Source organism: Gopherus evgoodei, chromosome 3 (assembly GCF_007399415.2).
Source record: "Gopherus evgoodei ecotype Sinaloan lineage chromosome 3, rGopEvg1_v1.p, whole genome shotgun sequence".
Classification (NCBI taxonomy): Eukaryota; Metazoa; Chordata; order Testudines; family Testudinidae; genus Gopherus; species Gopherus evgoodei.
Genome location: NC_044324.1, coordinates 184,878,097 through 184,904,939, shown reverse-complemented (window position 1 = coordinate 184,904,939; position 26,843 = coordinate 184,878,097). Strand labels below are relative to the sequence as shown.

Below are 26,843 nucleotides of genomic sequence, written 5' to 3'. Positions count from 1 at the left end.
ATCAGCGATGTGAACCCCCACTTGGGAAGGAGGTTGATTGCCCCGCAGCTACAAGGGAATCCTCTGGTGACTCGGGTCCCAGCTGCCTGGCACTGGCTGTCACCTCAAGAGGCTCGGTGGCCGCTGGCGGGGTGCCATCTCCAGCCGAGTTAGTGGAAGAGTCCAGGGGCTCCTTGGAGGTGGGAGCAGAAGCAGCGGTTTGGGGGACAGAGCACAGGAAAATGGGGGCTGGGGTGAGGTCGCCCAGATTGAGGCCTGCTGGCAGAGGGTCATCCTCCCCCTGGGTGACTGGGGTTGACCCAGGGCTTTGATCTCCTCATAGATGGAAGGGAGATCACCTTCCCCCATCCAGAGGTTCTCCCCGCCAGCACCCAAAGCGCCGCTCGCCTTGGGGCTCACAGGGGCTTCAGATGGTAAGGGGGCAGGCGGGGCTCCATCAGGGCCTCCAGGGGAAGAATCTCCAGTGGAGGGCCGGTGCTTCTCTCCGGTGCTGCCATGTCTTTCCCAGCTGGCACTGGTGGATGGAATACATCCATGGGCAAGGCAGAAGGCTTAGCATCGGTGCCCCTCTTCCTGGTCTTTCAGGGGCCTCCGCATCGGATGGAAGGAGCGGAGCTCGAGCCTTTCGCTTGCCCTGCTTCCCCTGCACTAGGGCCCAACCTTCCATGGTATCATCTGGGGGCTGGCTAGCAGGGGTCAGGTGGGGGGCAGGGGCGATGACTCAGGGAGGTAACATTGGGCGGCATGAGGGAGGAAAGAGTCCCCCTGGGGCGGGCCCTCTCCCATTGCCGGCGGTACCCCTGCCGCACCCACCTCCACAGGCCCCGCCAGATTGCAAGCAACGGAGGCCGGGTCTCTCCCGCTCATCTGGGTACGCTGGGGGAGGTAGCCCTTGGGCCCGAGCATGAGCAGTGGTGGTTTGAGAAGGAGGAAGGGCAGCTCTGGGTGCTGGGTAGCCAGGGGCGCCGGCAATGACAAATCCAGCACCCTGTCAAGGCTCAGGGTTCCTGGACACACCTCCATGCTGGGCCAAGGGGCAGGCCCTCCATACGTGCCCCATCGCCCAGCCAAGGTAGCACCGGGCATCCCCTGTTGAATAATGCACCCAGTCGCAGGCCCCCTGGTAGGGGACCAGGAAGGACCCCTCGAGCGCCTGTCCGTCACACGCCACCTGCTGACAAAATGAGAGGATGTGACAGATGGCGGGGTCTTTGCAGCCCAGTGGGACAGGGCTAACAATGGAGATGGGTTTCCCTAGGGTAGAGAGGGCGGGCAGCAGGGCAGCATTGGGGAGGAAAGGAGGTTAGGACCACACAGACGCTCAGGTCCTCTAGCGGCTCCAGGGGGAGGAACACCCCCCCAACCACCAGGCTCTTCTCCATCACCTCCTGAGTGGCGGCCTCCGATGCGAGGAAGACGACGACCTTGCCGTATATTTTGGAGGCTGCTACGATGGCCGTGGGCCCCACCACCCTCTCCAACACCCACATGTAGGTTTCTATGTGGAGCGAGGCAGGCACCAGGAGGCAACGGACGCTGTGCTTCCTGGTCAAGGTGGGGAAGGGGCCCTGGATGCTATAGATCAGGGGTCGGCAACCTTTCAGAAGTGGTCTGACGAGTCTTCATTTATTCACTCTGATTCAAGGTTTTGCATGCCAGTAATACATTTTAATCATTTTAGAAGGTCTCCTATAAAGTCTATAATATATAACTAAACTATTGTTGTATGTAAAGTAAATAAGGTTTTTAAAAAGTTTAAGAAGCTTCATTTAAAATTAAATTAAAATGCAGAACCTTCAGACCAGGAGCCAGGACCCAGGCAGTGTGAGTGCCACTGAAAATCAGCTTGTGTGCCACTGTAGTAGAGCGGTGCCAGGGCTCGACCCTCCTTGAGGGGGAAGGGGAGCCACACTGGCTCACCTCACTCCTTCTGCTTCGGGCCTATCCCTTGCTGCGGGGTTGAGCATGAGAGAACAGTATATAAGTACGCCCTGACCCTTGGGCGGAGCGGGGCAGCACACAGTCTATGCTCAGGCCTTTCAGCAGGGGCTGAGCAACATGAGAGCGGAGACGGCCTCCTCAGGTCAGGGGAGGGGCAGTCTGCCACCCTTGGAGGGGTGGCAGGGGGAACGCAGGCCCTCCCACTCCACTGCATTCCAGCCCGGGGCCCTAGCAGTGGTTAACGCTTCTGACGGTCAGTGGGGGATCCTGACCGAAACACATTGCCATTGGCTCAGGTTAGCCTGCAGCCTGACTGGGGTCGGCTGCCCCCGGGCCACTTCCAACCTCCCCCTCACTGGGTACCTGCCCTCTGCCAGCATTGTCCAGGGCATCCCAGACCATGGGTTCCTCAGGGCGTCCGCCATCAGGAGGTCCAGTCCACTCCTCGGGGTACTGGGCGTCGGGAGGTCCAGGCAGCTCCTCCAGGCCGAGCATCGGACTGCTCAGTTGGCTCCTCTGAGTGCTGGCCCCAGGGCAGGGCAGGGCAGGTCAGGTCAGGTCAGGTCAGGTCAGTACCCCTCCGGGTACCGGGTAGGCCAGGCCCAGTGGGAGCTCAGGCCCTAGCATCTGCTCTCTCTGGCCGCCTCCCCCTAACTGAGCCCTGGGGCCGGACTTTTGTACTTCCTGTCCTGCCCCTTGACTTCCGGGGGGGGGGGGGGCGGGGCAGGGACAGGCAGCGGTGGCCTTGGACTTCCTGTTCCGCCCCTTGACTTCCGGGGGGGGGGGGCGGGGCAGGGACAGGCAGCGGTGGCCTTGGACTTCCTGTTCCGCCCCTTGACTTCTGGGGGGGCGGGGACAGGCAGCGGGGGCTTCGCCGGCCATGCCCTTGGAGCGCGGGGGAGTAGGGCCCCCTCGCTACAGCCACCTTTGGCACCCGTGCCATAGGTTGCCTACCCCTGCTATAGATGATATCAGAGGTGGTGGTCGGAAGAGATGACATAGCGGCAGGCAGGGGGGCTGCAGCCACCTGGACATATGCCCTGGAGGCTGGGGGAGGGAGCAACCAGGGCCGGCTTTTGGCTGATTCCCCGGAACAGGGCCTCACGCCTAAGAGGGCCCCGCTCTGGGGGTCTTCAGCAGCATTTTGGTAGCAGGGGGGTCCTTCAGTGCCACGGAAGGCCTGGAGCGGACCCCCCACTGCCAAAGTGCCGCTGAAGCCCCAGACTGCCACCAGGTATTCAAATCAGGCCCCTCAGGTCATGAACCCGGCCGGGAGCAACACGGAGGGACACCATGGCTGGTGGCAGAGCCATGGCAGTGGGGGCAGCCCCTGCCATAGAGAGCCCGGTCTTTTAGGCAGGGCCCTTACCCTTCTTTTTGCCCTGGCCCTTCCCGTCGGCTGGGGGGGGCTCTCCCAGAGTTGGAGGGGGTGAGGGACATGGCAGCAGTGGAGATCACCTGGTGCCCACTGCTGTCGGCACCCCAGCAGGGGCGGTAGCAGGTGGTTCGGCAGCTGGGGTTGAGGTAGAAGCCTAAGCGGTCGATGGGGGGGGGGGGGGGCAGGTGGAGGAGGGGCAGTGGGGTCTGCCTGAGGGGTCCCACCTGCCTTGTCCCCTGCCATAATGAGAACAGGGAGAGGATAAACACCAGAGGGAAGAGGGGAAAGGGGGCAACCACTCCTCCCTGCTAGGCTGTAGGCAGGGAAGGAGGGTGCCAGATGGGGAGGGCTGAATGGGGAGGCGCTATCAGGACATGCTGTGGCGGGGGATCAGTCACCAACTCAGGATGGTATTCTGGCTCCTCTAGTTGCAGTAGGGCAATGGGGGAATAAAATAGCATGAAGGGGGTGCAGTGAAACAGGGAGAAACTCAAACAGGGGAGGGGCACAAGCACACAGGAGGGGGCATGGGCACATGATGGGAGGGGCTAATCAGGGCAAGGGGGGCCACAGGGGGAGGGGAACAACCGGGCTAGGAGTGGGGCAGAGGAACCCAGGGGCTAGCTTCAGGGCTGGGGCAGGGCAAACATACAAAAGCTGCAGACAGAAAAGGGCAGGACAGACAAACTGAAGCTAGCGAGGGGAGCTGAGGCAAAGGGGAGAAGCAAAAGGCAGTAACGGGCAAATGGGGCAAGTAGCAAGGGGCAAAGCTGGGGGCTTGCTAGGGGAGGGGGGTTAGTCCAAGGGGAGGTACATGCACTTGCACAAAGAGTCAATATAGGCTGACTGCTGCTTTTGGCCCAAAAGGTGGTGAAACGGTGACACAAGCCAGGTGAGCAGCCAAGTCCCAGAGGCAGGAGCTAAGGCAGATTGTGAGTCAGGGCCGCCCAGAGGGGGGGGGCCAAGAGGGGCAATTTGCCCCAGGCCCCGGGCTCTGCAGGGGCCCCCACTAGAGTTTTTTGGGGCCCCTGGAGCAGGGTCCTTCACTCACTCCGGGGGGGCCGGAAAACTCTTGCAGGGCCGGGCCCTGGAGCTTCTTCTGCTCCCGGTCTTCGCCGGCGGGGGGTCCTTCCGCTTTGGGGCAGAAGGACCCCCCGCCAGCGAATTACAGCCAAAGTGGGACCTGCTGCCGAAGTGCAACCCAGTCTTCAGCGGTAATTTGGCGGCGGGGGGCCCTTCCATTTCGGGACCCGCCACCGAAGTGCCCCGAAGACTCACCACCGAATTACCGCCGAAGAGCGGGCTGCACTTCGGCAGCGGATCCCGCTTCACTGGTAATTCGCCGGCAGGAGGCCCCCGCCGCGGGTCTTCGGGGCACTTCAGAGGTGGGTCCCGGAATGGAAGGGTCCCTCGCCGCCGAACAGGGCCGGCTCTAGACATTTCGCCATGCGAGGGACGCCCTGCTGCTTGCCGGTCCCGCAGCTCCGGTGGACCTCCCGCAGGCGTGCCTGCGGATGCTCCACCGGAGCCACGGGACCAGCAGACCCTCCGCAGGCACACCTGCGGGAGGTTCACCGGAGCTGCCTGCCGCCGACAGCCCCAGGCCCCAGGCCCCCGGAATCCTCTGGGCGGCCCTGTGGTGAGTAGCCAGTGGGGGTGGTGGAGGGGGCAGCAATGGTGGGGGGGGGTTGAGAGGAGGGACACAGATGGACCAGCGGGCAGGCTCCATACCACACCCCCTGTGTCCGCACAAACACAGTCTAGACCCCCACCACAAGAGCACAGTTCAAAAGTTACTTAGTCCTTGAGGGCCCCTCCGCAGTGGTCTGTAGAGTTGCTACTTGCTCCCCCACTGATAGATGGTCTTCTCCTCCCTGAGGCTCCAGCAGCTCCTAGGCAGCAAACACAGCAGCAGCTCTAGGTGGCAGTCTGGTAGCCAGCAGGAAGGGCCCCTCTCCGGTGGTGGTGCCCACAGCAGCAGAACAGCTGGGGTTGGGGTCCCTCATTACCTTCCTCTGGAAAGCAGGCCAGCAGCCCCCCGAGGCTACAGCAGGAGCAGCAACAGAGGGTTGGAGTGGTGGTATCCACCAGTCAGCAAGCAAGCAAGTAGCAGAGAAGGGATGTGTGTGTCTGGCTCAGCCAAGGGAACAGCTGAAGCAGTGACAGCGAGAGCCTAGCAGCAGCAGCCACCACCCCTCCCTCTTTCCTCTCTCCAGGCCAGTGGGCAGTAGGATAGTGATCAAGGGGAAAGACATAGCCAACCTTTTCCTGGGTAAGGTAACAGGGGTGGTTACAGAACAAGCAGGAACTTGCTGGAACCAATTAAGGCAGGCTAATTAGGACACCAGGAGCCAATTAAGAAGCTCCTAGAATCAATTAGGACAGCCTGGCTAATCAAGGTACCTGGGTTTAAAAAGGACCTCACCTCAATCAGTGAGGTATATGTGCAAGGAACTGGGAGCAAGAGATACTACTAGCTGAGAGTGAGTAGTTGTACTGCTGAAGGACTGAGGAGTACAAGTATTATCAGATACTAGGAGGAAGGTCTTGTGGTGAGGCTAAAGAAGGTATTGGGAGAAGGCCCTGGGGAAGTAGATGAGGTAGTTGTAGCTGTCACATAGCTACAAGGCCCTGGGCTGGAACTTGGAGTAAAGGGTGGGTCTGGGTTTCCCCCCTAAACTCTCAACTCCTGATCCAACATAGGAGGAGTTGACCTGGACTGTGGGTTCCACCAGATGGGAAGGTCTCAGGTCTGTTTCCCTGACCCATTAGCAGGGGCAGCTCCAGGCCCCAGCACACCAAGTGCATGCTTGGGGCGGCATGCTGCAGGGGGTGCACTGCGGGTTGCCGGGAGGGTGATAGGCAGCTCCAGTGGACCTCTAATTCTGTTGCTCCGGTGGTCCACCAAAGCCACTTGCTGCCCTCCCAGCAACCGGCAGAGCACCCCCCGCGGCATGCTGCCCTGCTTGGGGCAGTGAAATGTTTAGAGCTGCCCCTGCCCACTAGGTGGATTAGCAGAGACTGCAGGGATTATTCTTCCTTTTTCCCCATGCTAAACAGTGACGAGGTTAGCTGAGTGAACAGCAGATTTGACCCATAAAAGTGGCCAAACTGAAGGCTGCTGTGTATCTCTGAGGTGAGCAAATCTGCCAACAAGTGCAGGCCTCACCAGGGTAGAGGAGGAACTTTGTTTCCATAGATATATATCTTTATGCAGCCCTCTTTCTGCCTTTCTTCTGTCTGACTGTATTCTAAACAATCTAGTTAGTATATTGTTTTCATGATAATGCTATTTACTGGCATTTAACCTGTACTTTCAACAATACAATGAATAAAAATTGAATGATTGTCTTCTTTCTAGCCCTGCTAAAACATACATATACACAATTTATATATTTAAATAGAGCTAAGCAAAGATCTAGATGTCTTTGAAATGCATGAGTTGATTATTGGCTAAGCTATTAGAATATAGTTTGCTCTATAAAATAACCTTTGGCTGATCGAACAAAGTAGTTCCCTTTGTCACCCAAGCCTGAAGAACTCTATCTTATCAACCAATCACCAGAGCTTTCTGGTGGGAGTAACATACCGAGAGTGCATGCTGCATACTTCTGTTTTAACTCATTAGCTTCCTCAAAAGTCTCATACCAGTGAACCATGGAGCTGCTTGTAAATGTAAGAAAATGGATAGAAGAAAACAAAGCTGCTTTTTTGCCCCCAGTGTGCAATAAGCTTATGTAAGTAAATGAAGATCTTGTTTTACCTTGCATATTCTCAGGGATAAAAGGAAACTGCTGTAAATTTCATGCAAATGGCAAAAATTAATAAGTATGGATAAAATTGTTCTTCAAGTCTGGCTCAGACTCTTTTTAAAAGACAAAGCATTTGAAAACTGTTCAGTGATTTAAAATAGATGGGCTGCTGTGTTAAGTATGCTGCAATCTATGACCCTGACCCAAAATTCACTGAATTCTACAGCAGTCTTTCTACTAACTTCAGTGGGCTTTGGGTTAGGCTTTATGAGAGGGAAAAATCTCATGCGGTAATCTCATAATTCATGAGTGTGATCCTAACAAATTGCCACTACTTTCCCCCATACTTTGTGTTTCCAGACTTGGTGGTGAAAGCCATCCCAGCCATATGAGAGGGGCCACTCCAGCTCCAGAAGTGAGGGAAGACTCCATTATAACAATCAAAGAATAGCAGAAGTAGTAATCCATGAGACAAGGGGGCAAGGAAGAAGAGGGATGATTACCACAGCTGGAGGCTCTGCAAGCTGCTCTGGCCTATTCAGTGTCCTGTCTGTGACTCAGGCTGTGTCTACGCTAGCACTTTTGTCCGTATGACTTATGTCACTCAGGAGTGTGAAAAAACACCTCTCGGAGCGACATAAGTTTCACTGACAAAAGCACCACTGTGGACGCTTGCAGTGTGGCTGTGCCAGGGTCCAGAATTTGGCACCTTCTTCCAATCACAGTAATTTCTTTTGTCAGTGGAATAAGGCATAATGTGTTTTCTTCAAAACCTACAGTACATGAATAAGAAAAAAAGGACTTCCTTGAGAAGAGTTTCTATTTCCTAACCCTCTTCATGATATTTTTATATTATAATCCAGTTTTCACATTATATTATGTTCCTTTTATTTTCTGTGATATGCTTTAATCAAAAGGAAATTGTAAAAGAACAAAACTTCCAGGAACCGCTTTTTTTCCTACCCCCAAAGGATTCCCTGTAATTGAAAATTGAATAGCCAGTTCTGACAGTTAAGGAATGTTAATGCTTTTCATAACTGTGTGTAAATGCTTGCTTTTCTGAATAACTATTCCAAGATCTGTACAGATTTCACTGAGGATCGCTATTCACGTTCCCCCATCTATTAGAAGTACCATTCTATGTTCTATTGTAGACAGAAAGAAAGACAAAATGCTAGGCCTGAGTAGATCTCATTGAATGAAAGAGCACAAAGTGTCTTCTGTTTGTGATTTCTTTCATTTGATTATTAGTTTAAATATTTCAGAATGAATTGTACTATACTTTTGCAAGGTGTCTTCACTTCTAAGCTTAACGATAGCAGCTGGGCTGTGTTGAAGTATTTTGAATACCTCTGTCCTGATATAACACTGTCCTCAGGAGCCAAAAAAATCTTACCATGTAATAGGTGAAATTGCGTTATATTGAACTTGATTTGATCAACTGGAGCGCACAGCCAGCCCCACCCCCCAGAGCGCTGCTTTACCGTACTTTGCTGGGTGGTGGATGAAGCTTCCTCTTGTGGAGGCTTAGTCTAGCCCCCTGACCTGCCTCTTCTGGCCAAGGCCATGCCCCTGCTCGCTGCTCTCAGCCAGGGCCACAGGTGTGGGGGCTGTTGTGGGGTAGGTGGGTCTGAGAACTTGATTGGGGCCACCGGATGCAGGGGGGTTGAGAGCTCGGCCCCAGCCAGGGTCAAGCTCTCAGTCCTGGCTACCTATCCCCATTCTGCCCCCACCCGACCTTTTCTCCCCTGAGGCACTGTCCCCTGCTCACTCCTTCCCCACCTCCACTGCAGCCTTAAGATTAGAAAAGCTCTGTGCCCCCTCCTTGGCCCCAGGGGTATTACCTGAGTTCATGGTGGGGAGAGATTTTTCCCAGGGGCCCACAAATCCGCCACTGCCCCTCACCTGGTGGTGTAAGATTTGGAGAGGCTTAGCCTCCCCCAGCCTCAATTACGCACTGCCTATGCCCACCTAATGCTAATTTATAGCCCAGGGATTAGGTCCCTCTTCTAGAAAGTGCGAGTACTGGGTTCAACTCCCTGATCCAAATTAGGCAGTGAAGGAATTTGAACCTGCATCTTATACATCCTGTGCCAGGCTCTGACCATTTAAATATAAGGGTTGCTCCAGCTGTACTTTTGATCTGATCTGCTGGAGTGCACAGGAATGCAAATATGCCTACCTGATCAGGCTCTGCAGTTGAAATAGGCCAGATGCCACCAGGGCTTAACCAGCTCAGTGGCATCTGGACTTAGGTGGCTTTGCAGAAATGTAGGTGGAGTTTAAGGACAAGACTGGCTCCTCCGTGCCCTTTAAATCATTGGTGCTTTGCAATGAAATGAAACACAGTGAAACCTCGCTATAACACGATGTTTGGGGTCCAAAAAATTTCATTGTGATAAATGTGGGGTCATGGTATAGCGGAGTTTCAAGCCAGTCAGTTTAAATCAGTGGTCCCTAATGTGGTGTATTGATGTGCACTGACTAGTGCCCCTAGGGCCTAGTGCCCAGCAGGGGAGAGAAGCCGCGGCCCCACATCTGCCGGGGATAGAGAACTCCAAGGCTGTGGGCGCCAGTGCTCTCTGTTCCTGGCAGGTGCGGGGCCACGGCTTCTCTCTCCTGCTGGACACTAGGCAGGGGCACATCAATATCCCAACGGGCACCATGGCTTTGGGGACCACTGGTATTAGGCCTTAATGGGGAGCCAACTTGTGATTGCATTATGTGTTTTTGCGTTATGGTGGGGCATGTTATTGCGAAGTTTGACTGTACCTTGATTTCTATAAAGATTAACTACCCTCAGAATTCAGTCATGATGCTCTCACATGCTAACAATATTCTTCCACCTTTTATTTTATAGCCCAGTCCATGCTTTGAATCTTAATATTTCACGAGTTGTCAGCTATACTACTTACAGCTCTGTCACCACTGCAGTCCTTTGTGCCCTTCAACAAGCACGTTACTATAAGTTCACCAGTGCAAAAAAATAAATACCTTGGAAATGAACATTAAATCTGCATGATGCAAGTGCTTATGATTTTGGATCCTTATTTTGTGATGCTGCCATAAGCTGAGTATTATAGAGTGTTCAGCCTCCTGATGTGGAAATAGTTGATTTGAATATTGTAATTTTATCATTTAATTTGTGTAGCTTTTATTTAAACAAAGGTAGTTATTGTTGTTTAGCACTGTTGTATATTAGGGCCCTATGTTTCATATCACCAAAATGCTCCTTGCAGTAAACAAAACGAAGGTGGCAAAAACAAAACTACAAAACAAAACATGCATGTTCAACATCTCAGAAACTCTCCCAACATGACTCTGTTGAAGATGGCCAAGTGTATAGGCATTGTTACAACACACTAAGCACTGAGGCCCAGATTCAGTGTGAAGATATTGCTTCTCTATTTCTGTTAGCTCTGCATCCCCCTGCTCTCATCCCGGAGTTGCATTCCATGGTAGGTTGCTCCATTGCTACTGGACTACCAAGGATTTCCCAGCATCCCCTTCAATAGGGGTCTCTGTTGTGTAAGATACTATCTGGGAAAGGTAATACCTCTGACTGCTGACCTGAGGGAAGGGTAAGATCCACACACAGGGGGTCCCTTCTGCACATGGAACTTGGAGGTACAGTCTGGCCTGAAGTGAGCTGCCTGAAGGCTAATTTTGGCATTCGGAGTAATAGAACTGAGAGGAAAAGTGCTCATCGGAATTCACAAGTATGGCAGAATTAGACAGAGGGCCTGATTCTTCTCTCACTTCCTCCACTTTAAAATCAAGGGCAACTTTGGTGAACTCATTCCTGTGACAGACACCATTGTAGGAGTGGTGTAAGTGAGAGAGGATTCAGGCCCAACATTCTTAACATCAATAGCTTTCAGTAACTTTACTAGCTGTGAAGCATTACATTTTACTTACAAACATCTAGTCTTATCAGATGATATTCCAATGATAATAATACTTAGCTCTCAGAAAGCACTTTTCATCTTTAGATCTCCAAGTGTGTCACAAAACCCAGATCTCTTGAGGACCTATTCACTGGGCCTTATTGCCTAAACTATTTAATAAATTAGAAGTAGTTTACAGCCAATAACTAAATCCTCAGATGAAATATAGAAATGCAAAATATTCTTGTTGATCTCTTTAACTATATTTTCCAGGCACTGTCAGAAGCTGAATGTGATGTTTGTTGGAGGACCAAACCAAAGGAAGGATTATCATATTGAAGAAGGAGAAGAGGTAACATATAGGACGTTTCTGTTTTACTGCTTTTATAGATCTCTAATATTAAGAAATTTAACTACTGTACAAGTGACACCTGCAAATTGGTAACGTCCTGCTTAATTCTATTAAACTGATTAGATGTGGGCAGAGAATATTGACAGCACAAGCAGTTCCATCAAAATACTTTATGAAATTGGGTCCATTTCATCAGAATTTCGTTTAGGAAAAGAATGGAAAAAAAGTTCTAACAATGTCAGAATGTCTCATTGCAATATTTTCAGAATGAAACTTTTTGGTTTTTCATGTTTTAAATTATGTTTTGTTTTGAATTTTGTGTTATAGATTATAATATAATATATTAACACTTTTAAAGATATCAAAATCTAAATGAAACATTTTGATCAACCTAAATGGAATTTGCCCCTCAATTTTCCTTTGTGGAGAATTTAAAATTTTTGGTTTGCATTCCGATTCAGAATGGGGGGAAAAAAAATCAACATCTGGAAATCCTTCATGAAATGGAATTTCCATCCTTTACACAGCTCTGGTATTTATGTAATTGGGTTCTGCCTTCTACTGACAGAAAGCATCCTTTGCACCTTGAGTAGCCATTTGCCCATGTGTGGAGTGCAAAGAGACCAAATCAAATCAAAATGGCAACATCTTACACCCAAAATTACACAGTTGTAAGCCTGGGATTTTCAACTAAACACAAATGAGCTAGATACAGAACTTCCATTACATTTCAATGGAATTTGACCACCTAGTTCCCGTAGTGTAATGAAACATTGAAAATGACAGCCTAAATGACTTCAAGGCAGTACAGAATTAGGTGTAGCATTTTTTTAAAGACTCTGGGAATTTATATACTTGCTATGGAAACAATTAATATAATCATATCTTAGGTGATTTTATATTGTAATAGTAATATAGCTTAATTGTACCTGAGGTGAAAAGCAGCTGTTAAATATTTATAAACAAATACTGCTTGAGAAACTGAATGCATTTTTGTCTATAAGAAATAAGATCCTAGTGAAAGAGATAAGCACAACTATAAGATGTCAGGTTACAAAACATTTGAAGGAACCTCCAATCACTATTCTGATGTAATACTACTTATTATTACGTATTATTGATAGGGTTGGGTGAAGCTAAAGGAGTTAAGGTTTGGCAAAGCACTAGAGCCATTGTGGTGGACATAAGCACTGGAACTAGGGGTGCTACCACACCCTGTGGCTTGAAGTGATTTCCATCATATAGTGTGTTTACAGTTTGGTTCAACGACTGTTGGTACCCCTACTATACAAATTGTTCCAGCATCCCTGGTCATGGGGTTGCAAAATTAAAACTAATGACCGCAGACCACCCAAACAGGTGAAAACTAGGGGTGTGCAGTGACAGGGGGTGGGATATTTCTGTACTGAAGCAGGTTCTCTTGGGGTATTTGGGTAACCCATTCCATGATGTAATCTACTTCTCTTGTGGAGTGTCTTTGTTTAGTGATGGTGGTTTGAAGTGTGTCCAGGTCTATATCCTGGACTTCCTCCTCCGAGCATATTCTGTGGTATCTGAGTGCTAGCTTTAGATAACAGATTTCTGGGTGTGTTTGGAGGGGTTACTAGATCTATGAAGGTAGGTGTGGTGATCCATTTGTTCCTTGTATATAGTTATCTGTAGCATTCCATTGTTGAAGTTGATCCTGGTGTCCAGGAAGTTGATGCTAGTGTGGGAGTGTTCCAAAAAGTTTAATGGACAGATGGTGGTTGTTGAAGCTGTGGTGGAAATTCATACCCCTTGTTGTCACCTACCACCCCACACTGGAACCCATACGAGGTATCATCCAACAACTATAACCTGTACTCAATGGGGACCCCATCCTGAAAGAAATCTTTCTTGAACCCCCTCTTCTGGCCTTCAAACAACCATCCAACCTCCCCAAGCTCACTGTGAGAAGCAAGCTCCCCATAGACCAGGACACACCAACTCAAAGCGGCATCAGACCATGCCAGAACAACAAATGCAAAACCTGCAAACATGTCTCCACTACTAAAGTGATCAACACCACCCACAACACACCTTTCAAGATCCATGGGTCCTGCACATGCCTATCACAACATGTAGTGTAACTCATCTAGAACACTAATACCCACATAGTTGTTATTTGGGCAAAAGCAGACAATCACTATGCTCTTGAATGAACTCACACAGGAAATGATAAAAAAACAAAACCACCACATCACCTGTGGGTGAACACTTTTCACGAAGTGATCACTGCATATCTGACCTATCAGTCCTCATCCTCAAAGGAAACCCGCACGAAAAATGACCCTGAGCTTAAATTAATAACTTTGCTAGACACTAAAAGTCATGGACAGAACAGAGACACTGGATTTTTGGCTTATTACAACAATATATAACCCACTAATAACCCTCTCCCTCCCTTGCATTTCCCCCTATGACTAGAGGGGTATTAATGGTCCACTTTACTTGAATGGTCCCTGGAAATGTGTGTTATCTACTTATGCTAAACACTTTGTTCACCTTGTATTTAGCTGTGACACTCTGAGCCCTGGTTTACACCACAGTTAGGTTGATGTAAGCTGCCTTGCATCAACCTACCTCTTAAAGCATCTATACTAAAATGTTGCTCCCGACAATGTAATTCACTCTACACCAGGGGTCGGCAGCCTTTCAGAAGTGATGTGCTGAGTCTTCCTTTATTCACTCTAATTTAAGGTTTCATACATTTTAGCGTTTTTAGGTCTCTTTCTATAAGTCTATAATATGTAACTAAACTATTGTTGTATGTAAAGTAAATAAGGGTTTTAAAATGTTTAAGAAGTTTCATTTAAAATTAAATTAAAATGCAGAGCCCCCCCAGACTGGTGGCCAGGACCCGGGCACTGTGAGTGCTACTGAAAATCAGCTCGTGTGCTGACTTTGGCACACGTGCCATAGGTTGCCTACCCCTTGCCCTGTGTTGACTTAATAACTCCACCTCTGTGAGAGGTGCAGTGCTTAGGTCGATGTATTTTGTTTGAAGCAGTGTCAGTGTAGACACTGCATTGCTTACATCAGCTGTTGCTGGCTTTCTGAAGCCATCCCACTGTACCCCACACTGACAGTTCAATTGGTGCAAGTGCTCCTGGTGAGGATGTGTAATGCCAGCATAAGCAGCATAGTGTGGACACGCAAAAGCAATTTAATTACTGAGGTGGCTGTATGTCAATGTAACTTCAGATGACTTAATTTTGTGGTGTAGACATACCCTAAGTTTCCCTGCCCCGAAGAGCTCTGCGTAAGCTCGAAATCTTGTCTCTCATCAAGAGAAGGTGGTCCAATAAAAGATACTACCTCACCCACCTTGTCTCTTGTTTTCTGTTTTTGTTATTAAGCTGGAAAGAAAGAAAGAAACAAAACTGAACACTAGTTGTCACTCTAAGCCCATCTTTCCTGTCTTCATATCCATCTGTCTGTATTCTCAAGCTGCATATGATGGACTTGGCTTTTACAAATTGCTGAAATAGAAATGACAGGAATTAATTAATTTCCGCCAGGAAATTCAAGAGGACAACAAATAAAGCTGAGAAAGGCAGTAAGAGGTTTAGCCTTTTCATGCATGAACTGTTCTCTGTCTCCAACCTTTCCAGTTTTAATGCTGAATCCCATCTGTTTGCATTGAATGCACTTTTCAAGTTCCGAGACTAGTTACCTGGAAAGATTCCTATGGTAATTAACATGAAGCTCCTTGAAAAACAGCAAATATTTTTTCATTCCCTAACTGTACACATTATGACAACACAGATAAAAAGCAATCAAATCTCTTTTACAGCAGCTGCCTATTAAATATGGTTTCAGACTACATCTACAAATCAATACTATGGAATTCTGAATCTCTGCTACCTGCTTTATTCTATGTCACTACTTGTGTCCACACTTCCTGGGCCTAGGGCCCCAGGAGATAGTGAAGATGACAAGCTCTCTCCCTTGTCTCCCCAAGTGAAACAAGGTCTAGCCAAAAAATGCAGCAGTACTGCACAGAGCAGTAGGCTCTTTGCAAAGCTTCAGCCCTCCTCCGTTTTGGAATTGAAGTGCCACCTATTTCCTTTTGAAGAGCCAATCAAACCTTTGTCCCCATGAGGTGAGAGATTGTGCAGCTGGGCAAAACTGCAGTGGCAGAAGGCATCCATCACCGCCTCAACAGTGACTCAGTATCAAGAGTACTGCTCTTTATTGTACTCTAATGACTTTTTAATATCTGGTGATATCACCTACGTTTGGACTGCGATGGATTAGGGTGGAGCAGAGTTAAGGAGAGGAGGTAAGTCTTGGGCCTTGTCCACACTACAGCGTTAAATCGATTTAACGCTGTACCCGTCCACACTACAAGGCACTTAAAATCAATTTTAAGGGGTCTTAAAATCGATTTCTGTACTCCTGCTCAACGAGAGGAGTAACCCTAAAATCGATACTATATCGATTTAGGGTTAGTGTGGACGAAAATCGAAGTTATTGGTCCCATTCTTTTACTGAGCTACCCAGAGTGCACCACTCTGGAAATCGATGGTAGCCTGGGACCATGGACGCACACCACCTAAGTAATGTGCCCTAGTGTGGACACGTAAAATCGATTTTTATAAAACCTGTTTTATAAAATCAATTTTATTAATTTCGATTTTACTCTGTAGTGTGGACGTGGCCTTGGATACTCCAGAAAGCTCAAGAGAACTAGGCCAAAACCAAACTGCCACTCTCACGGGGTTATTGATTACTTTTCAGAAATGCTTTGCCCCTGCAGCTCTCAAAAGAGACATTGGGTATTCAGCACTTCTGCAGTATAAAGCCATATGGTCAAGATAAAAGGCCACTTCTGAATTCATGATAACTCTGGGAGGGGGGGAGGCAATAGGTAAGGATTAATAAGAAAGCAGGGAAGTTTTGCAATAACAGGAATGGGAGAGTGTCAGATAGTAAATAAGAAAGAGCTCAAATAAAAAACAGAGGGGTGGGGGAAGAAGATGTGTAAACCAAATTAAATAAGAGTACAAAAATTAGAAGACATTAAACAACCCAAGCCTACCCTTGTTTCCGTCTCTTCTCTTGCCTGTACATTCTAGACCAGGGGTAGGCAACCTATGGCACGGGTGCTGGAGGCGGCACACAAACCGATTTTCAGTGGCATTCACACTGCCTGGGTCCTGGCCACTGGTCCGGGGCGGCTCTGCATTTTAATTTAATTTTAAATGAAGCTTCTTAAACATTTTTAAAACCCTTATTTACTTTATATACAATAATAGTTTAGTTATATATTATAGACTTGTAGAAAGAGACCTTCTGAAAATGTATTACTGGCACACAAAACCTTAAATTAGAGTGAATAAATGAAGACTTGGCACAGCACTTCTGAAAGGTTGCCGATCCCTGTTCTAGACCATATGTTCTTTAGAGCAGGGATCTGTTTGGGGGACACAATATAATTGATAAAAAATGAAAAGAAAAGCTAACACAGTAAACACAATAGCCTGATTTCCTTTGTCTCCTGCATGTTACTAAGACTGGACATCAGATTCTCTCTCAAAACAGACAAAGAGGCAGATGCTATGTTCCTAGGCTGAGCACAAAACAGATGCTCTGTCCACACGTTCACTGCAGCCGCACCCACCTAGTAGAACCAGACTACTTACACTGCCAAAGGATTTTCTGTGGCTGTCTAGGAAGGATTGGATTTGCCCCAAAGTAGGGAGAGGTTCTACTAGCACATGGATGACAGTGTTTCACCAAAGGACAATAGTCCTATATTTATTACTAGCTATTCCTATGACTGTTGAAATGGAAGGGTCGTGGGCTGTAACCAGGGCCGGCTCTAGGTTTTTTGCCTCCCCAAACAAAAAAAAATTTGGCTGCCCCCACCCCAGCCCTGGGCTCCACCCCACTGCTGCCCCAGCCCTAGGCTCTCCCCCCGCCCCCAAAACCTGCACCCCCTGCCGCCCCAGCCCTGGGATCTCCCCCTGCAACCCCCTGCCATCCCAGCCCTGGGCTCTCCCCTCCACACACCCTATGCTGCCCCAGCTCTTGGCTGTCCCCCTCCACCCGCATCCCCTGCTAATGCAGTCCTGGGCTCTCCCCCCCACCCCGCCCACCTGCACCTTCCTTCCGCCCCAGCCCTGGATCACTGGTAACTTCCTCCCAGGGTGGGTCATTCAGCAGGAATTTTGGATGTGCACAGAACACAGACAGGATTGGTTCCCATATGGTTATAGAGCTGCAGTAAAGTGGAACAATTTTCAGCTTGTGTGATTGGAGGATATCTGGATGCATATTATAAGACTGTCCTCCATAAATGAGGAAAAGTTGAGGTGCCTTTATTATTCTTTTGTTCCACTCTTTGTTTCTATGGGGAATTTGCTAATTCAATATCGCTGTCTTCCTTTTAAACAAATACAATTTAAAAAAAAAGGCAATGGCTGTTGAAAATAGCAATTCCAGTCCTAAAAACCACTGGGAAGCATTTCTTGTTCAATTTTACCCTACTTTTTCTTCAGCAAGTTACAGTGGATCAGTATATTTGATTTGGGGGAAATAAAGTAACAGCTGCCCAAATTGAGCTTGAGCACTCCTGAATTTTGAGGTGTTCAAATCTGGAAGGCAGGTGCTAGATTCCCTTTCTGAATATTAGCTAAATCTGGAAGGGAAAAGTCAATTTCTGCTTTCATGGCTCAGAAGTGGAAATCCTCCTAAGTGTCTGGTACTGTATCTAAAGCTGCTCAGGTCCAGAGCCTCCCCTCCCTTACTTTTCATTTAAAATTATAGTGGGATCCACATTCCTCCCTTGCTGGGCTTCAGATAGAGAGGGGCACTGTCCATTTAGTCCACCCTATTCCTTCTTGGGGGTTGCAAGGTGAGATCACACCAGTATCCCTAATCCAGTCTGGGGATGTCTTCTGAAGGGGATATCTGGGCCAAAGCCTGCTACTCCTTGGGCATATTTGTTCCCCATTCACCGTGCCATGCCACCCAGCTCTAGCCGTGAGCTCTCCATTCACAGCAAGCTGCAGCATGAGGCTTCAGCTACCATACTCCCTCCCCCTCCCTTTCCTGTTGATTGTGGCCAAGGGAATGCTTGGAAATGTAGTTCTTTCCCTGCTCCAGGGATGGCTCGATAGGCAGGGAGCTAGCCAAGGAACTATAGCTCCCAGGTCCCCCTGTTGGTTCTCAGCTCCCAGGCTTGATCCCTGCCAGCTGCCGCCCCTGCAAATAGGCTGTCCCAAGCAGCTGCTTGCTTTGCTGGTGCTTAGAGCTGCCCCTGGCTGTAACTCAATGAGCCATTAAACAGATGACAGTTGTCTTGATAAAGTTCAGAAGCTATAATTAGCATAGTAATGAACTGGATAATTACTTCCACATGTGCACCTCAAAATATCAGATGATTTTAGGTGAATGAAAAGTTCATATTTTTTTCTTTAAAAAGACCTTATTTTCCTGAAAACCATTTCAAAGAATAAACCCAACTTGCTGTGAAAAGCATTGTTATAATATAGATGCAGAAATATTTGAATTGGGTATAATGGAAAAAAACCAAAGAAATCCACACCAACACCACACACCACTATTTGCAAAACAACTCTTAACAACACAGCAATTAATTCAGAGATAAGGTTCCTCAGTATTCCATTAGGGCCCTGTACCATATAATTCAAAGGGCTTTTTCCCATTGACTTGAATGGGAGCAGGTTCACAAGCAATCAAACATTCAATACAGGAAAGATTCCATGATTACTCCTGGTCATGAGAGGGTGAAATTCAGCCCTGTGCTGAAGGCCAGCACAAGCCCTATGCACCCACAAAATAGGGCTGAAGAGGTGCACAAGCCTTGAGCTGGCCCTCTGCATAGAGTTGCCAGGAGTCTGGTTTCCAACCAGAATGCCCGGTCGAAAAGACCCTGGCAGCTCTGGTCAGTACTGCTGACCGGGACATTAAAAGTCCAGTTGGAGGCACAGCTGGGCTAAGGCAGGCTCTCTGCCTGCTCTGGCTCTGCGCAGCTCCCTGGAAGCGGCTGCTATGTCCAGCCCTTAAGCACAGGAGCAATCAGGGAAGCTCTGCATGCTGCTCCTGCCCCCAGCACCAGCTCCACAGCTCCCATTGGCTGGAAACTGCTGCCAACGGGAGCTGTGGGGGTGGTGCCTGCAGGCGCGGGCAGCATGCACCATGCAGAGCCACCTAGCTGCTTCTCCACCTAGGAGCCAGACATGCCGGCTGCTTCCAAGAGCAGTGTGGAGCCAGGGCATGCAGGGAGCCTGCCTTAGCCCTGCTGCACCACTGACCAGGAGCCGCCTGAGGTGAGCACTGCCCGGCTGGAACCCACACCTTGAACCCCCTGCCCCAGGTTGGAACCCCCTCCAGCACCCTAACTCCCTCCCAGAGCCTGTACCCTGCATCCCCTCCCACACCACAGCCCCCTGCCCAAGGTCAGAACTCTCCTCCCACCCCAAACTCCCTCCCAGAGCCCATACCCCAATCCCCTACCTCTGCCTTGAGCCCCCTCCCAGAGCCCTCACCACATAAACCCTACCCCAGCCCTGACCCCTCCACATCCAAATTATGTCCACAATATGATGAATCCAGAGATATTACTGAATATTTCATCACCTTTGAGAGACTATGCACCTTCCATGCAATCCCTGAAGATCAAAAGATGAACACACTGACTGGCAGAGCTCTGGATATATTCAATAAGATGCCTATTGATGATGCTTCAAACTATGGTAAATTTAAGGAACTGGTTTTGAAACAGTTTCAGGTTATACCTGAAACCTACAGGGTTAAATTCAGGAGTCTTAAGAGGGGATCTGGATTGAGTAATGTGGCTTATGTAAATGAAATGAGAAATTTGGTAGATAAATGGGTGAGGGGGGAAAGGCATTACAAGCTTTGAAGGAATGTGTGATTTGGTTACTCAGGAACAATTCCTGAATATGTGCCATGATGAGGTAAAACAATATTTGTAGGACAAAAAGCTAAATACAGTGGGTGAATTAGCTGGGTTTGCAGACTCTTATGAGCAAGCACAAGCTGCAATTAAACATAAACCACTGGTAGAGGGGTACAGGGTTGGGCGAAAACAAACTCACCGTTTTAACCCTGGAAAAAAGGAGGCTGGGCATTCACTTCCCCGTTCCCCTGTTACTTGTCCCAAATTTCCTGTACAAGCAGAGGAGCCCAAGAGGTATCATTGTAAGTCCACTGAGCACCTGAGGAAAAAGTGTTCCTTACCGAATGGAAACAGGCAGCAAGTAACATATGAAGCTGCTACTTCTCAGAGCCAGGCTGCGGCCTCTTTCCACACAGGATTTGTAAAGCTTGCTTCTGCACAACCAAGCAGTGAGCATATGCATGCCGTTAAACTGAATTCTACGTTACGCATTGAGTTGAGAGGTACAGGGGCTGAAATTTCCATGGTCAGGAGGGACCTGATCCAGGAGAAGGATGTGTTGCCAGGGAAAATGGCAGAATTAGAACTGGTGGGAGGTTACAAAGTCCTTGCACCTTTAGCTAAAGTACACATGCAAACTAGTCATTTGCAGGCTGAGCTGACTGTTGCAACAGTGGCCCACAATTTTCCACCTTTTCTACTAGGGAATGATTTCTTTAATGTGGCAGAATCTGTCCCAGGGTTGGTTAGCAGTGAGAAGGAATCTTGTGCCTAAAGCCCCGGAAGGGAAGGTGAAGTCACATGGACTGCTGGGGGAATAGGAGGGTGTCTCCTAGGGTACGTCTTCACTACCCCCCGTATCAGCGGGTAGCAATCGATTGCTTGGGGATCGATATATCGCGTCTCATCTAGACGCGATATATCGATCCCCAAACGCGCTTATAACAATTCCGTAACTCAACCCGAACGGAGTTGTGGAATCGACAGGGGGAGCCATAGATATCGATCCCGCGCCGTGAGGATGGTGAGTAATTCAATCTTAGATACTTTGACTTCAGCTACGTTATTCACGTAGCTGAAGTTGCGTATCTAAGATCGATTTTCCCCCGTAGTGTAGACCAGCCCTTAGATTCTTAGGAGCAGCAAAGAGTGCAGCTTTGGGGGAAGGGATGGTTGTAGCCAGTTCCTGTAGCCCCGGGGTTCAAGGCAAGTTCCAAAGAGAGGGACTGGACGAAGCCAGTTCCTGTCCTGTGATCATCTGTCCCGGGGAGGGGAATGTACCACATTGTAGTGGGGGGGGCCACTCCAGCTGCTGACTGCCAAGAAGTTGCAGGTCAGCAGGGGGCAGGGCCTGCCTGGGGGTGCACATAGACATGTGTTCTGAAGATGGAAGTTGGGGTCCTGGTGACCACTGCGGTGGGAACAGACCCCAAGGACTCGGTAGCTGGAAGCACGCCCAAACTGAGTGAAAAGGGGGGGATTTTGCTGGCCAGTAAAGGGTCTGCCATAGCTGGTAGTTGTGAGCCCGCAGCTGGACCAGGGTCACCTTCCCTTTTGCGGGACACAGGAGTGTCTGACCCAGAGGGGAGCACAGAGAGGGAAGCCCAGATGGAAGATGAGTGGAGGCAGAGTCCATCCACCCTTTGGAGGGAGGATCTTTCCCAGGGGAGGGTGAAGAATCTGCATTTAAAATGCCAGACCCCTCTCCTGTGGATCAGGGTTTAAGGGAAAACTGGGGGTCAGATCTACTGGAAGGGGGTACCCCCCCAGCTAACAGAAAGAGGGGTATCCAAGGGGATCTTACCAATCCAAAGCACCCCATTGAAAGAAGATGTTCTTGCTATGCTTGTAAGAGATAAAATTGTCTCTCCAAGGCAGGAGGAAAAAAATCTCTGCATGGGTGAAGCTTCACAAGGGAGTGGGGTCCAGCCCAGAGAAGTTCCAGAGTGAGGGGCCCAGTGCAGGCATGATTGTAGGACACCGTTTCCTTGCCAAAGCCTCAAACACATGTGTGAATTAAAAGCCTTCTCCAAAAAGGCTGAAGAATCTGCATCAGAGTGCCTACCAGGGGACACACAGAAATGGGAAAAAGAGTAGACACTAAACAAGCTAAATTGGGTGAACAAAGCCTGTCCGCTATAGATTTGCTGTTAATCTTGTGTCTTTTTTGTTAATTCATATATGGGTTAAAACAAAGGAGTTAATGCTAGTGGTCAACGCTTTAAAGGTGTGGGCATACCTGATTTGTGGAAGAAATTGTTGTACATGCTAGGGATGGTCACAGGACAATTCTGCAAGCATGTTTCCCTGCAGCTTATATCTGTAAACAGGCTGGAATCTTGGCACAGCAGCAAAAGCATAACAGGCCCATGCTGCTGTGTAGAAAGGGAAACTGAGGCATACCATCTCATGGCATTGGTGGCGAAATGCCAAGACACCTGCACTTTAACAGATATTGCTGTTATTCCAGATCCAACTGACTAATAGGAGGGAATTCTACACAGGGGGAGGGAGAGGTATCCACCCACAAGAGAAAGTGTATTTAAACACCTGGGAAACCCCTCTATTTTGTATTCAGCTGGCTCAAGAGAGAGCCTCATCACCCCCAAAGATACCTGAGAGAAACTGGAACAAAGGACAGTAACTACAGTGGGTATGAGTGATTGCTGGACGTAGACTAGAAAAAAACTAGTCTGTAAAAGGAAGCTCACTGGAACACCTCTGAGGATGAGGTTTTATCTGTATTCAGTTTTCTTACTGTATTATGCTTAGACTTGGATGTTTGATTTTATTTTATTTGGTAATTCACTTTGTTCTGTCTGTTATTACTTGGGACCACTTAAATCCTACTTTCTGTATTTAATAAAATCACTTTTTACTTATTTATTAACCCAGAGTATGTATTAGTACCTGGGGGGAAGGGCAAACAGCTGTGCATATCTCTCTGTCAGTGTTACTGAGGGTGAACAATTTGAGTTTAACTCTGTATAAGCTTTATACAGGGTAAAACAGATTTATTTGAGGTTTGGCCATCTGAGTGTTAAAGACAGGAACACTTCTGAAGTTGCTTTCAATTAAGCCTACAGTTGTTCAGGGACGTGGTTCAGACCTGGGTCTGGGTTTGCAGCAGGCTAGCAGGTCTGGCTCAAACCAAGCAGAGCACTGAAGTCCCAAGCTGCCAGCGCAGGAAAATAGGGGCAGAAGTAGTCTTGGCACATCAGTTGGCAGGTCCCAAAGGGGTTTCTGTGATCCAACCCACCAGACCCCTCCAACACCCTTAACTCCTCATTTCCGGCCCAACCCCAGAGCCTGCACCCCCAGCTGGAGCCCTCACCTGCTCCCGCACCCTAACCCCGTGCCCTAGCCAAGTTGAAGTGCGTGATGGTGGGGGAGACTGAGTGATGGATGGTAGGGAGTGGAGTGATTATGTCAGGGGGGACCCTCATAGCAGGAATTTTACAATCAGGGCACTTTGAGATTTTTATTTTTAGTCGCAGCAACAAAGTTGGGAGTTAGCCATTAGGAAGAGAGGATGTAACTGTGCCTGAGTGATTTCCTGGGGCTGGACATCAGCAGACCTTGGCCCTTTCTGTCTTCCTGGTCTATGTTTTCATGGTAATGTTCTGCAGCAGCACCCTGAGCAGCAGATATCAGCAAAATATGGCTACCAAAGAGAGCACTTCAGAAACTGCTTTTCAATTACCAACATAGCCAATGAACAGGACTTTGTGATAGTCACTGTCAGTCTTAAAATTCCCCAAAAAGGGATGGATTATAGAGCAATCTTCCACTCGAGTCACTTTACGCTGTAGAATGAGCCATCAGCCTTGTCAGTGAAGCCTATCGTGGCATTTTACACAATCATTCACTGACACCAGACCAAAGAAAAATGACAAGGGAGTGGGGTGGAGGGGAGAGAGATAGGGGAGGTTAAATGGAATTACAGGGACAATAAAGGGATTCAGATCATGGTTAAGTAACCAATTCAGACATGGGCAGCGGGTGAAGCTTCCCCCCAGGGAGGCTAGCCCCCTGCCCTGCCCTGCCTCTTCCAATCAAGGCCACGCCCCCACTCACTGCTCTTAGCTCCCCTGTGGCCTCAGCTGGGGTGGCGGGGGGAGGTAAGAGCTTGACTGCTCCTCCCCATGGCTCTGGCTGGGGTCTGAGAGCTCGGTCAGGGCCATGGGCCAGAGTTGAGATCTCAGCCCTGACTGGGACAGCGGCAGAGCTCCGGGTCCTTGCTGGAGTTCCGAGCCTGGAGCCCTTCCCCCTTTCACCCCTTCTGCTCACCCATGGTCCCACCCCATCCCACCTCTTCCCCTGCAGTCTGCCCCCATGCCGCCCATGGCCCCATTCTCATTCTGCCCTGTTCCCCATTCTGCCTCTTCTCCCCTGAGGCCCCCCTCTGCCCTCCTCTGTGACCCTGAGGTTGGAAAAGCTCCACAGCAGGGAGCAAGATCTCCTCATGCCAGGGCTATGGCATGGGAAGATTTTTCAGGGGGTCCCAAATTGGCTCCATTATGTGCTGCCTGTGATGTCAGTGCTATAATTTATCCACATTTAGGAGTGGCAGAAAGTCTCTAAAAGTGTGGGGGGGGCCCCACAGGCACCCAAACCGTGACTTTGCCCCACATACACTACCCTTCCCCCAAGGTCCTGATCCCGTGCTGCCTCTTCTCCCGTGACACCGCCCCCTCCCCTACTCCTTTCCACCTCCCTCACCTTGTTGCTCGCTCTTACTGTATGTAAAAATGGGGCGGAAGCATGGCTTCTGCCCCGCCTCCAGTTCTGGCACCTCTGTCTATATTGATACCCCCTGACATGAAGTGAGCGGGGGGGAGGGGCTGTTTTTCAGTACACACATTATAAAAGCAGATCTCCTCCCTTACCATTCCATTTTAGAAACATGTGAACTGGTTTGGAATCAGATAAGAACAGGAAAAATCAAGTAAGACTATTTTCTGGAATAAGAACAAAGTTGTTGTTTTTTGGTTTTGTTTTGTTCTGAATGTTCACACACATTCTGATTTTTGCCAGGATTGGGAATAGAAATACCAAAACACTGCAAAGAAAGTTAGCTCCATAATAGCCATGATTTTTAACTGGGCCTTAACCATGCCACAGGTATTATCAGTAAAATTAACAGCACCAGCAATTGGATCCACTTAGATACATTTGCTCCAGGACTCACAAACCAGATTGGTAAGCCATATAGAATCAGTTATAGTGATGGGGAGGGACTGTTGGTTAAGTCAGTGGGTGGGCAGCACAGTGAAAGAAGTAAAAGTTTCTTTATTTTTGCTCTGGTTTACATAGAATGAAGGAAATTGTGCCCCTAATCCAGGCCACACAGAGCCCTGCTAACAGAAGAACAGATTTGTAGTTTCATTGTCTCTAGAACAGACGTGACTCTAGTACATTGCAGAGTCCAGAGCTCCAGGCAGATAGTACCTTACCTTACAGTCATAAAGGGGTGGGGGGGATGGCTGTTGGAGGGCCACTGGAGGAGGGGGCTGGGTCTGTTAGAGCTGCAGCTACCCTAATGCAATGGCCAGTTCTTTCACATACACAGTGGGAAGAGGTGCAACGGGTGCAGTAGCAGTGACAGAAATTAAGTACATTAGTGTACAAGTGGGGTTTTGCTCCCATTTTAGAAAGCTCAAACAAGCATTTGTAAAAGATCAGTCTTGAGAGTCCTGAAAGAGTGGGCATGAATAGTTGAAGGCTATCTTGAGGGCATCTGAAAATCTAGCATTTAATTTCACTGACTAGTTGAAAAAGATTTTAAATTTAAAAGGGAAGCGTGTTTCAGTTGAACTGAAATATGGCATAATGAGAAGTCAAATACAATAGTACTAGTGGAGAACAAGTAGAGTGTCACTCACTCCTAAACTGATATGCACGAGACACCAAATATGGCCACAATCATGCAAAGGGTTATCTCCAGGCATACACGAAGTCCCATGATTTTCAAAGGAATTTAGATGCCTAAAGATGCAGCTGGGCATCAGTGGCATTTTCAAGAGCACTAAGCAGGTTAGGTGCCTAACTCCCATTGGGTTGAATGAAAATCTGGTGCTGTAAAGTTACAGTCAAAGAGTAATTTTATTGGATCTTATGTCTATGTATACGGTAGTTGAAGTGGCTATATTGAATCTACTGATACATAAACATGGTCTTACTGGTTCAGAGCAATAGTCCATCTAGCCCACTATCCTCTCTTTCAACAGTGGCCAGTAACAGATGTTTCAGCAGGAATGAACAGAACAGGGCAATTATCGAGTGATCCATCTCCTGTCATACAGTTCAACTTTTAATCTTTTAATCAGTTACTGATCCATGAGAGGACCTTTCCTCTTATCCCATGACTGCTTATTTTGCTTAGGAGCCTTTGATGCAAGATCTTCTCAAAGGCTTTCTGAAAGTCCAAGTACAGTAACTCTTCACTTAACATCCTCCTGCTTAATGTTGTTTCAAAGTTATGTTGCTGCTCCATTAGGGAACATGCTCGTTTAAAGTTGTGCAATGCTCCCTTATAATGTCGTTTGGCTGCCTGCTCTGTCTACTGCTTGTAAGATTCTGTGAAAAAGGGAGCATTGCACAAGTTCCTCTTCTCCAC

The 26,843-nt window shown here is 48.5% G+C and overlaps 1 protein-coding gene across 1 annotated transcript in view; it reads left to right on the top strand.

The window, feature by feature from the left end:
- The first annotated feature begins 6,959 nt into the window (after positions 1–6,959).
- The window catches only part of HAAO (3-hydroxyanthranilate 3,4-dioxygenase), a 74,598-nt gene continuing 54,714 nt past the window's right edge, over positions 6,960–26,843 (top strand). Inside the window, exons 1-2 of the mRNA XM_030557653.1 lie at positions 6,960–7,056; positions 11,232–11,310. Coding sequence (XP_030413513.1) covers positions 6,977–7,056; positions 11,232–11,310 — 159 coding nt within the window. The 5' untranslated portion in view covers positions 6,960–6,976. The remainder of the gene's footprint in view (positions 7,057–11,231; positions 11,311–26,843) is intronic.